We start from the raw sequence: 13,699 nt of genomic DNA, 5'->3' as shown, positions 1-13,699 counted from the left end.
CCTCTATCCCTCACCTATATACACTAACTCAGAAACTCCTCCCTCAACCACCAGACCATCTAACCAACCCTCTCAAAAATTTAACGTAGCCACCACCTCTCTACCCCTTTCGGAAGCAGAAATGCTAAACAAAACAACCTCACCCTCTTCATCTTCCTCTCCAGAATCACCACCCTACTATAACCTTTCCTCAGATACTGAACCATCTGACCCTCACTCCCCAACTCTGGCTCAGCTCCAAACATGTGCTCTGGCCTCTCAACAGCCAACACAATCCATTCCTGAACCAGAAGTCACCTCATCACCCATAGAAGAACCAAACACAACCACATCTGACCCTCCACCATCTGAAACAATTCACATTGAAACACAACCACCCAACTCTGACATACCCCCACCAAATACATCCGCTGAACCACAAACTCCCACACTCAACCAAAGCCCTCCCACTTCTCCACCCCTAGCCTCTGAACCTGAAAACACCCTTCCAACCCTTGAGGATGCAATAATGGTGTTTGCAGAAGCTTCAATTGACAAGGTCAAGTCTCTGACCATCAACTCTGGCATCAGTGATGATCCTTTCGCTGTAAGGACACACTAGAACAGAGTGATTAGTTAGATGACCTCTAAAGCCTTTAAGCTGAAGGGCCTCTCTGAGGAAGTTCGCAACGACTTCATCAGAGATGCTGAGATCAGACTTCAGGAGCGCCTAGCCAGAGAAGCTGAGGAGCGAGCACACAAAGAAGCAGAAGAGAAAGCCAAGCAAGAAGAATTGCAAAGGATCAAGGAAGCTGAAGCCAAAGCTCTAGCTGATGCCGCTGCTGCCGCTGAAGCTGAAGTACAAGCCAAAGCTGCCGTTGAAGCTGAAGCACGCCTCACTGAAGAGTCTGCCACCAGGGTAGAACAGGATGCTCTGACTCAGGGGGAGTCCTCCACTTTTGTCCCTCTGGTTCTAAAGACTCTTGAAGAACTTCAGAAAGAACAGCAGGAAGTCCGAGCCAGATTGGATCAACAGGACTCAGTAAATGTCAACATTCAGAACCTGCTGACCCAATTTCTCCAGAGGATGCCTCCACCTCCAAACCCTTAGGCACCTAGGACTTGTTTATGTGTCCTTTTCCTTTTGCTAGTTGTTTTTCTGTTTTGCTTGTTGCTCTGATTTGCTTGTTGTTTTTCTGCATTCTTGTTTGTTGTCTGCGTTTCTGGCATCTGTACCTGCTATGTGAATATCTCTATATATATTTTTGCTCTTTCATTTTCACTATGTCTTTTTGATTCTGACAAAAAGGGGGAGAAATAAAAACAGCTCTGATGAGAACATATCTAACTCCTATCAGAACTAAGGGGGAGCTCACTTCCATCTGATCTAAAAACTCTTATCTAAAAATGTTTCATCTCTGAATTAAAATTGTTTTGTCATCATAAAAAAGGGAGAGATTGTAAGAACAAAATTAGTTCTACAATAGAATACCAGGATTTTGATGATAATAAAGGATGAAACCAAAAATGGCACCCTAACGAAAATTTTCTAAGTGTGCAGGACTCTGAACAGCAACAAAGGACTCTGCTCATTTTATCAGATACAAACACTGATCAGATACAAAGTGCTAGAAGATCAGACGCATTTGAGGAAGAAGTGCGCCCAAGAAGTTGCGAATCTGAGCAAAGCAAGACAATAAAAAGAACCAGAAGCTCTAACAACTACTGGTCTTAGTTCTGATGATCTAAAATACAAGTTCTCTGAGAAGCTCTGATGAAACTTCGGCATAATCTCCTTTTGACGTATGACTCCGATATAACAAGACTCTGATGAAGATTCACCAAATCTAGAAAGAGTAATGGAAAGAATTTCTCATATGGAAAGGAAGTATTTTAGGAAAGAATTATTCAAGGAGACAAAATGGTTATGGCAAGAAACATAGAAGTAATGACATTAAATGCTCATCAAAGACCAATATTCTGTCATCACTCCAACGGTCCTTCTCACTACTATATAAAGGACAACCTAACTCATTGAGAGACACAACAACAACGCACAGAAAAAGTCATTCATATTCTCTCTCAATTTTCATGAGTTGCTGCTCATACGTGAAAACTCTTGCTCAAATATTTTGCTGTAATACTTGCTTACTCTTAGAAGCATTTTCTATTACAAATTTATTTTGCTCATTTGCTTTTGTTCCTCAAGTGACTCTGCGTAGTCTGTATACTTGAGAGGACTAAGAGATCATTCTCTTAGACGTTTGGTTGTATAATCTTTCAAGATTAGTGGATTAAGTCCTTTTTGAAGGCGAAATCACCTTGGCCGGGTGGACTGGAGTAGCTTTTTTTTCTAAGCGAACCAGTATAAAATTATGTGTTCTTATTTTTGAAAAAGCTTTTATTTTCTAAAAAAATTCAAACCCCCCTTTCTTGTTTTTCTCACCTTCAATTAGAAGTCAAGAAAGGTCAAACATATTTTTGGTATTTTTTGGAATTAAAATAATACATAAAATAAAATGAACAAAGTGAGGTCAAACTTCAAATCCAATTCGAATCAACTTGGATAAGTCCAATTGGATCATCATAAGTCTAACATGGTCAAACTAGGTTTGACAAAATTTATCAACATTTTTTTAAAACAGAAACTATTTTAAAATCAATTAAAAGTATTAAAATATAACACAAATGAATTAAAATCTCAAATCAATTAAGAAATTGATGAGACTATTTTCATAGACTTATCATGATCCAAATGTGTTCAGAAAATATTTTTGGCATTTTTGAATATCAAAAAGTATTTTAAATGAATTAAAAACTATTAAAAACAAAATAATTCACAAAAAATATTAAATGGAATCACAAAAATAATTAAAAATCAGATTATGAAACTAGATTTTAAAAGAAATTTTTTGCAATTGGTCTCCTATTTTTGTGATTCCAAATAAAAGAGTTATGAATTTTTAAAAATAAATGGATTTAAAGAAAATAAAACAGAAATTAATAAAAGAGAAAAAATCTGGAGCGCATGATCCAGCCTCATTAATTGACATGGACCATCATGTGGCTTAGATACGCGCGCTCATTGTGTTCCCCAATCAAATGCAAAACACGCTGGATTAAAAATAGTCAAATATAACAAAGGCTCAGATTAGATCTGGAGAGTTGGATCCAAAGGCTAGCCGAGTTCCACGTGGGGACGGTGGTGGAAACCACCGTCTTCTCTGGCGAGCAAGCAAAAACCGACCACCAGTTACAGGTTTTGCAACCTCAATCAAAACACGCGATCCTTATACCAAATTAAAGTTGGGGTGATGTACATCACCCCTGTAACCTTAGATTTCACTCAAGATCCCTATGGAAGGAGAAATCTGAGGTGGAAAATCTAGGTGTTCAATCTGAAGTTCATCAATTCACAAAATTAAAGCCACCATTGGCTTGCCTCTCACATGAGGACTTCATAAAACCAAGCAAACTCAAGCAAAGCACAATATATGGTGAGATTCGAAGCAAAACAGTTCAGATGTAAACCTTTGAAGTGCAACTTTGATGAACATTATCCACTCCAATTCTTGATTGCAACTTGATCTTGAGGTGATGATGATGCAAGGCTTAGGAATTGGAAGTTGAAGATCAACCAAGGAAGTTGAAATTCAAGCTTGAAAAGAGAAGTGAAAATTCAAAATTCCTTTGGTGTGAGGTTAGGATTTAATTTCAGCAGAGTTTTAGGCGCCTTCAGGTTGAGAATTGAATGAAGCAATGCATTTATTTATAGCTGAAGTTGCAATCAAAGTGTGACAAACTCGTGTGCATGAAGCTTTGGGTCCTCCATGCATGGGCTTGTACAGGCGCGTGTGAGGCCCAAAAGTTGATGGTTTTGCAAGATGATAGTATTAGGAAGTGATTTAGACGTGTGGTTTTCATTACAATTGCTTGTGTATGAAGTTTCATCATGAAATGCATAAAAGGTCACAAATGTTCCTCTCTTCGAAAGTCCCATATGGAAAATCCAAACATAGGCCTGTGAGTAATGGTTGGAAAGGTCTTGACATAAGGAACAAAATTTATGTTGAACAAAAATCCATTTGGAGTTTGGAAAATTGTGAAAACTGGCCATGAAATTTGATGTACAAAACATGTCTTTGAAAATTTTGCCAAAAGTGACCATGTCCTTCTGTTTTAATGATGCAAGCCTAAAATGGAAAAACCTTAAACATAAAAGTTGTAGATCATTTCAAGGTGATCAATTTGGAATTAAGTGTTGCATCATTTGGATTTTTGATGAGAAAGTTATGGGCACTTGAAGTTGGACTTTTTCAAGATTCAATGGCTTTGGTCCAAAGTGACTTATAATGTTTTGTATTATCACATGTATTTATTTTAGGATTATGAAATTTTGTCCAACATAACATTTGAAGTATATATCTTAATATTTCTAGTCCAATTGATATCACCTCGAAATCATGAAAAATGAAGGAGTTAGGTCCTTGGGAAGTTGACCCAAAATTAGGGTTTCAGTCAAAATGACCTATAATGTTTTGAAATGAATGATGACCTTCCAAGTTTCAAATGAATTGTTGATGAACATGAATGTTGTTCATATGGTTCTCAAGGACAGTTTTTCTCTTGGGGTCATCTTCATTTGACAAACACATCAAAAGTTAGGTATCAGTGGATTTCAAAATACTCAAATGATTTGACTGGTCAACTTCTCAAGTCCAAACTTCAAATCTTGGTGAATGAATGGTTGAGGATACTGACATAGGCTCATATATGCATAAAATTATGAATGAAAGAACTTCCCTTGATTGAATTTGATCATAGGTTGAGGTTGCTTCATGAGCAAGGCACAGTCAATGCATAGCTGAATTAGGGTTTCCTTGGGAAACAAGCCTCAAGCCCTTTGGTTTATCTTGATCAAATTGGTAAATTGAGATACTAGGGAGGAATATATGATGATTAAGAGCTTTGTGAACCATTGTCATACTTGCTTTCATCTTCATCTAGCCATTTCTTTGATCATATGAGCCTCCTACGAGCCTTGGATCACATGACTGCTTAAGCTTCAAAATAAAACAAGTTAGTGACATATTTTTGTGCTTTTGGTTAGTAAATAAAATAATAAAAGCAATAATATACATTTCAAGCATGCTTGGTGGTCTCAAACCAACTCACATAAGTCCCAACCCAAGGGTTAAGGAGCCAAGATGATATGATCCTTGAGGCAAAATGCAATGAGCAATGATATGATGCCATGAGGGATCTTAGGGTCAAAATTAGGGTCTTACAAATGCCCCTATTTAAGGTCATTCTAGCCGAAGATATGAAGGTTAAAATCTTCGTCTCGACGAGGTAGAATGGGCTTAAATAATAACAAAGAGACGGATTTTGGTCTCTAAGAGACCTCATGATGCAAATGTGTGCATGCAAAACTTAATACTGTATGGTGAAATATGGCCACAAAGGAAAAAGATATCAGGAGAAACTGAAAATCCACGGGAGTATAATAAGTTCTATAAGGAAACTCACTGAGAGACAGAGACTCTGAGGGGATAAAGGGAATAAAATGCGTGAGCAGGTCACGACTTGAAAACTTGCTGGGAGACACGAAGGGATTCCACGAAGATAAATTAATGGAAAGACTCGAGTTGATGCAAAGATGCATGTATTGGGGAATATGCCAATACAACAAAACCATCCACAAAGGATACCTCGGATAAAAATCTGGACTCAGGTGGGGAAATCCACTAAGGGATTCAGCTGAGGAAACAACAAAACGAGGTATTACCGGTTACTGGGTAATAAGCTCAAAACAGAGACATGTGATCAAAACACCGGTATAAGGGTGAGAGAACAACACGCTCAGGGAGAAAGAATGCCTAAGACCGGTATAAGGGTGAGAGACATGAATCATCCAAAACATCTGAGGAAAACCAAAAAGGTATAATTTCAACTCAGGAATATCTGACTCCACAGGGGACAAAAAGTCATAATAGGGAGCAGAAGGAAGGAACACCAGGGATACCGGTTACTAGGCATATAATAGGTGACCAACGAGGCGTGAATTGGGAACATATCCAAGACACTCATCATCTGAAAGGAGGACTGAAAAAGCAAACTCAATTTACAGGATGAACATTCGATTCCATAAGGAAATACGAATCTTACTCGACTGGGGAAGAAACAAAGACTTCGACTGAAGAGTGCATGAGACATATTATATATTACCGTCAAAACATAGATAACATACTCACATGGAAGATCATCCACAACCGGTGATGGGGTTAATAAAGGATAATCGACCAAAGAGAAAGGACATCGGGATGCCGACTACTGGGTATATAATGATGACCAATCCAAAGGAGAAACAATCATTACCAAACAAGGGTAAATGAAAGATGACTCGCTGGGAATGAATTGCTTGACAAAAGCAATTATCCAGGAGATATATCACCGGTTACTGGGTGGTATACTCAAAGAATGAAGGAATATCAATACAGAATATTGGATAAAGATAACCAACGAGGAGGGGATTACATCTACCGGTTACTCGGTAGAAAACCACATAAATAGGACTTACAACTATCGGTTACTGTGTAGAAGGCCACAGAGTCTGCTGGGGAAAGGGTGAACAATTACTGGTTACTAAGCAATTGAACAACTAAACCACAGGGAACTGCAAGGGAAAACAAGAAAGGAAGTCAATCTAGGAATAAACTAGAAAGACACAATCAAACAAGACTCGGCCCGATGAGGATATAACTCAGGGGAGTAATTCCATCCCAATATATATTTAGGGAGGAAACTGAAATAATAATCATCCACGAGGATATAACTCAATGGGGAATATAGAAGGAAAGATAGACACTTTCTGCCTATAGGGTTGACTCTATATGGAGAGATCAAACACAAACATCTACTTGGGGAAGCACATTTCACCAATAGCAGGAGATAACAAGCAAAGATATATGTCAAAGAATGCAACATGAATATCCGAATGCTATAATTATGCATGTATATGCGTGGTTTATGTATGATTAATACTGACAGACAGACATATCTAACACAAACAGGTCCGAGATACAATAGACAGACATCCGGTATAACATCTCATAAGAGAAAAACCAGGCCCACAAGAAACATCCAATCTAGTGAGGAGCATCATATGTCAGGAAACACAGACTAACAGCTGGGGATCAAGCAGAGTCGCTGCCGGGGATAAAGACCACCGCTGGGGATCAGAGACCGTTGTAGCTATAGAGTCACCGCCAGGGATTTGTTGCTGAATAGACAAAAGATCCATTGTAGAGGAAACTCTACTGGGGAGCTCAAAACGGATAAGATTCCGTCGTAGAAGAAACTTTACTAGAGAACTTATCAAGGGATGGTATGGAACTCTGTGGGGAACAACCACCAAACAGAAATTCCAATAATCAACACACTTCCTCTTGTCTGTTGGAGAGATATCTCTGCTAGGATGAAAGAGAACCACTGCTCCGCTGGGGATGGAAATAAACATCTTCAACACCAGCTCTGCTAAGGGGAAAACTTCCAATCAGGAGGGGAAAACAAATATCAGGCTCTGATCAGGCAACTCCACTGGGGAAGACTGAAGGCAATCCAACTAGAGAAAGTCTGTTGTGAGCAACCCTACTGGGGACGAGTTGTAGGCAAGCCCGCTAGGGAGAAACCACAAGACAGGCTGCTGAGGATAACTGACCAATCCTGCTGGGGATAAATGACCCGGGAGATATCTAGATGACAGCTTTGCAGGGAACCCAAGTTTACTCCTGCTGAGGATTTCCACTCATGCTGGGGAAAAAAACCAACTTCCTCGAAAATAGATAGCATATCAATTTTTATCAGTCCATAAGGGATTTTAGGTCAATCCACACACGGGATGACAACCCTATAATTGATAAAACACAGATGCTAGACTCAGACCCATTAGGGGTTTGAGGATGAAGATATACACATCTCCCAAAAGATCAAGGCCAAAACTCCATACTTTCTGGGGGACTTGATGATGTATCACCCTTCTCTGCGCTCGCTGAGGAGACTACCTGAAAGATGATGAAGAGGATACAAATATTCCAGGAATATGAACAAATTTCTTACCCTTCTGGAGATCGTAATATCCTTGAGAGAGCACTGAAGACCTTCCATTTATCCTTTTCAGTCATTGTGAATGTTCACTTCGTTTAAAAACAGTTTATAAAAACTTTATTTACTTAAAACAATGATATTTATCAATTAAAACATGCAAACATTTGTTAAACAGAAACAAATAAGAGTGCAAAGAATTGGATAAAGGCTCAAATTTATTTGATAGAATGGTAGTCCACAAATGGCGAGACTCCATGGATCTTTACAAATTTGAAATTGGTGATATATGTTGGAAAAAAAGCTACATTGAACATAATGACCATTTCTCCACCAACTCTGAATCCAATGTACTCGAAGCTTCAGTTGACGATGACTGAGCGAGAATCTTTGACAGAAGATGGCTTGCGGAACAGAGTCTTGTCAGAATGCAGTTACTTGCCAAATCCCTAATTTTTGCCTAGATTACCCCAGGGTGAGGTACTCAATCTAGTAGGATATATATTCATTTTTTATGTCTCTAACTTTTGACGGGATCGCCCTTTCGGGTTTTCAATCCACCGAGACGCTCATTTTTTGCCTAAGCCGCTCTTTCGGGTTTTCAACTTAGCGAGCTATTCTGTTTTTTTATTTCTAGGCGAAGTATTTCTTGACTGCATCTGAATTCACAGGACGAGTGAAATCCTCCCCATCCATAGTTGTAAGTATCAAAGCACCGCCTGAAAAGGCTCTCTTAACAACATATGGACCTTCATAGTTTGGAGTCCACTTGCCCCTGGAATCGGGCGCGAAAGACAAAACTTTCTTGAGCACGAGGTCACCTTCTCGAAACACACGAGGCTTGACCTTCTTATCAAAGGCTTTCTTCATCCTTTGCTAATATAACTGACCATGGCACATGGCAGTTAATCTCTTCTCTTCAATCAAATTCAGTTGGTCATAACGACTATGAACCCATTCAGCCTCAGTCAACTTGGCTTCCATCAAGACTCTCATTGATGGGATCTCAACCTCCACGGGGAGCACAACCTCCATGCCATATACAAGGGAGAAAGGGGTTGCCCCTGTTGAAGTGCGGACAGATGTACGATAGCCATACAGAGCAAATGGCAACATCTCATGCCAATCCTTGTACATAACAACCATCTTCTGGATAATCTTCTTGATGTTCTTGTTAGCAGCTTCAACAGCCCCATTCATGTTGGGTCTATAAGGAGAAGAATTATGATGTGCAATCTTGAACTCACTACACATCTCTTTCATCATCTTGTTGTTCAAGTTAGATCCATTATCAGTAATGATCTTGTCTGGCACACCATATCGGCATATGAGTTGATTCTTGATAAACTTCACAACCACCTGCCTGGTCACGTTTGCATATGATTCCGCTTCAACCCACTTGGTGAAGTAATCAATTGCTACGAGAATAAAACAGTGATCGTTCGACGCCTTTGGCTCTATCATGCCAATCATGTCAATTCCCCACATAGAGAAAGGCCATGGTAATGAAATAATATTCAGAAGTGTCGGGGGAATGTGAATCTTATCCGCATAAATCTAACACTTGTGGCATTTCTTCACATATTTGCAGCAGTCAGACTCCATTGTCAGCCAATAGTAGCCTGCTCTCAACATCTTTTTTGCCATGGCATGTCCATTGGAATGAGTACCAAATGAACCCTCATGGACTTCAGTCATTAACAGGTCTGCTTCGTGTCTATCCACGCATCTGAGCAGAACCATGTCAAAATTCCTCTAGTAAAGCACATCGCCATTGAGGTAGAAACTGCCAGATAATCTCCTCAAAGTCTTCTTATCTTTAACAGATGCCCCAGGCGGGTAAATCTGACTTTGGAGAAAGAACTTGATATCATAATACCATGGCTTATCATCTTTCACCTCTTCAACTGCAAATACATGAGTTGGTCTATCCAAGCGCATCACAGTAATATTGGGAACTTCATTCCAAAATTTCACCATAATCATCGAAGCAAGCGTAGCAAGAGCATCTGCCATCCGATTCTCATCTCGAGGAATATGATGGAAGTCAACCTTAGTAAAGAAAGTTGAAATCCTCCTCGCATAATCTCTATATGGGATGAGGCCAGGCTGATTCGTCTCCCATTCACTCTTAATCTGATTAACAACAAGGGCTGAATCACCATAAACATCAAGATGTTTGATCCTAAGATCAATACATTCCTCCAAACCCATAATACAAGCCTCATACTCCGCCATATTATTCGTGCATTTGAAAGTTAGCCTTGCTGTAAAAGGAAAATGTATGCCCTGAGGAGTAATAATCACTGCGCCAATACCATTTCCATATCGATTTACAGCTCCATCGAACACCATGCCCTAATGGGAACCATGCTCTGGCCCTTCATCGAGCGTAGGCTCATCGCAATCTTTCATTTTCAAATACAAAATCTCCTCATCCAGGAAGTCATACTGAACCGATTGATAATCCTCAATTGGTTGATGTGCCAAGTGGTCAGCCAGGATACTACCTTTAATAACTTTCTGAGCTCGATACTCAATATCATACTCAGACAACAGCATCTGCCAACGAGAAATCCTCCCAGTTAAAGCAGGCTACTCAAAAATATACTTGATTGGATCCATTTTGGATATCAACCAAGTTGTATGATTCAACATATACTGGCGTAAACGCTTAGCGGCCCAAGCCAAAGCACATCATGTTTTCTCAAGCATTGAGTATCGAGACTCACAATCAGTGAACTTCTTACTCAGATAGTATATAGCATACTCTTTCTTCCCTGAATCATCTTGCTGACCCAGTAGATAACCCATTGAGTCCTCAAGCACAGTTAAGTACATAATCAATGGTCTCCCTTCAACAGGAGGAGACAGAATCGGAGGCTCAGACAGATACTCTTTGATATTGTCAAAGGACTTCTGGAAATCCTCGGTCCAATCATGACGTTGATCTTTCCAGAGGAGCTTGAATATAGGGGCACATGTGGCAGTCATATGGGATATAAATCTAGAAATATAATTCAAGCGGCCAAGAAAACCTCGGACTTGCTTCTCAGTTTTGGGCGCAGGCATCTCTTGTATTGCTTTGACCTTGGTAGGATCAACCTCAATACCTCTTTCACTGATAATAAAGCCTAATAACTTGCCGGAACGGACTCCAAATGTACACTTGTTCACCAAGTGTTCTACATGTTCAACTTCCGTTTTCGACTTCGCAATCATATCGTAAACATACACCTCGATCTCCTTGTGCATCATATCATGAAACAAGGTAGTCATAGCATGTTGATACGTGGCTCCGGCGTTCTTCAAACCGAAGGGCATCACTCGATAACAGAATGTTCCCCAAGGTGTGATGAATGTTGTCTTCTCCATATCCTCGGGTGCCATTTTAATTTGATTATAACCGGAAAATTCGTCCATAAAGGAAAAGATATTGAATTTAGCTGTATTATCTACCAAGATATCAATATGTGGTAGAGGAAAATCATCTTTCGGACTAGCTTTATTCAATTCTCGATAGTCCACACACATTCGTACTTTTCCATCTTTCTTAGGCACGGGCACAATATTGGCCACCCATTGAGGATATGTAGAAGTCACCAGATACCCCGCATCAATTTGCTTCTGAACTTCTTCTTTAAGCTTCACTGCCATATCAGGATGAGTTCTTCTGAGTTTCTGCTTCAGAGGTACACACTCAGGCTTTAAAGGCAGGAAATGTTGCACGATATCAGTATGTAGACTAGGCATGCCTTCATACGACCAGGAAAAGACGTCGACATATTCTCGTAACAACTCAATCAACCCCTTCTTCACAGATTCTTCAAGGAGTGCCCCAATCTTTACCTCACGAACACAATCTTCAGACCCCAAGTTGACTGTTTCCAGATTCTAAAGATGTGGCTGAATGATATTCTCCTTGTGCTCAAGCAGACGTGTAATCTCATCAGGAATCTCTTTAACATCATCTTCTTCGGCCTCAAATACAGGGAATTCAAAGTTGGGAGATGGTGTTGGATCATTATGTTCAATGAGTTTGGTCAACTTGCATAATGATTTTGAGATAAAAGAGATTTCAAATTTCAAACAAATCAAATCATTATGCAGATGAAAAGATTGATTTTATTCTCTTTTTAGGGTTTTTTAGTGATCACCAATTTCATGCAAAAAAGCAAAAAGGAAAAATAATTTGGAAAAAACAAACATTTAACATGTAATTATTGAATGAATATCATTGTATTAATGTGCCAACAATGTTATCACTTCTCCTTTTGACACGGGATAAGGGTTTTTATACAAAAGTGAACATATTACGTGGACTTATGGACAACTGATGGAACATCAACAGTGACCCAATTATTGCAGATTCCTCCAGGGATGACAAAGTTTGCCCAGATCTTCCTCTGCACCATCTTCCACTATAGCAGCAAACTTTTGGTCTTCGGCAGTGTGGATGAAACCTCCACTCTGAAACAACCCATGCTCGTTGAAAGTGCCTGAAGAATACCCTATGCCAGCCCGGGATTTGTTGTCTTCCAGCTTAATCATTTGTCCAAAACTAGTAGTTACGCCATGCTCAATGGCCAACTTTGCATCATTGTAGGAAGCAAATGAAAAAGGTCCTTTCTTTGAAGGCTCAGCGATAGGTAAAGCTTGGAACAGAGTCCCATTGATATCACCTCGAAATCATGAAAAATGAAGGAGTTAGGTCCTTGGGAAGTTGACCCAAAATTAGGGTTTCAGTCAAAATGACCTATAATGTTTTGAAATGAATGATGACCTTCCAAGTTTCAAATGAATTGTTGATGAACATGAATGTTGTTCATATGGTTCTCAAGGACAGTTTTTCTCTTGGGGTCATCTTCATTTGACAAACACATCAAAAGTTAGGTATCAGTGGATTTCAAAATACTCAAATGATTTGACTGGTCAACTTCTCAAGTCCAAACTTCAAATCTTGGTGAATGAATGGTTGAGGATACTGACATAGGCTCATATATGCATAAAATTATGAATGAAAGAACTTCCCTTGATTGAATTTGATCATAGGTTGAGGTTGCTTCATGAGCAAGGCACAGTCAATGCATAGCTGAATTAGGGTTTCCTTGGGAAACAAGCCTCAAGCCCTTTGGTTTATCTTGATCAAATTGGTAAATTGAGATTCTAGGGAGGAATATATGATGATTAAGAGCTTTGTGAACCATTGTCATACTTGCTTTCATCTTCATCTAGCCATTTCTTTGATCATATGAGCCTCCTACGAGCCTTGGATCACATGACTGCTTAAGCTTCAAAATAAAACAAGTTAGTGACATATTTTTGTGCTTTTGGTTAGTAAATAAAATAATAAAAGCAATAATATACATTTCAAGCATGCTTGGTGGTCTCAAACCAACTCACATAAGTCCCAACCCAAGGGTTAAGGAGCCAAGATGATATGATCCTTGAGGCAAAATGCAATGAGCAATGATATGATGCCATGAGGGATCTTAGGGTCAAAATTAGGGTCTTACAAATGCCCCTATTTAAGGTCATTCTAGCCGAAGATATGAAGGTTAAAATCTTCGTCTCGACGAGGTAGAATGGGCTTAAATAATAACAAAGAGACGGATTT

At 39.4% G+C, this 13,699-nt stretch overlaps 1 protein-coding gene across 1 annotated transcript in view; it reads left to right on the top strand.

The window, feature by feature from the left end:
- The first annotated feature begins 619 nt into the window (after nucleotides 1-619).
- LOC127094845 (eukaryotic translation initiation factor 4 gamma-like) overlaps nucleotides 620-13,699 on the top strand; it is a 148,638-nt gene continuing 135,558 nt past the window's right edge. Inside the window, exon 1 of the mRNA XM_051033617.1 lies at nucleotides 620-949. Coding sequence (XP_050889574.1) covers nucleotides 620-949 — 330 coding nt within the window. The remainder of the gene's footprint in view (nucleotides 950-13,699) is intronic.

This window comes from Lathyrus oleraceus, chromosome 6 (genome assembly GCF_024323335.1).
Source record: "Lathyrus oleraceus cultivar Zhongwan6 chromosome 6, CAAS_Psat_ZW6_1.0, whole genome shotgun sequence".
In the NCBI taxonomy this organism is placed as follows: Eukaryota; Viridiplantae; Streptophyta; class Magnoliopsida; order Fabales; family Fabaceae; genus Lathyrus; species Lathyrus oleraceus.
The sequence above is the reverse complement of the archived record's forward strand: the minus strand, read 5'-3'. Positions and strand labels throughout refer to the sequence as shown.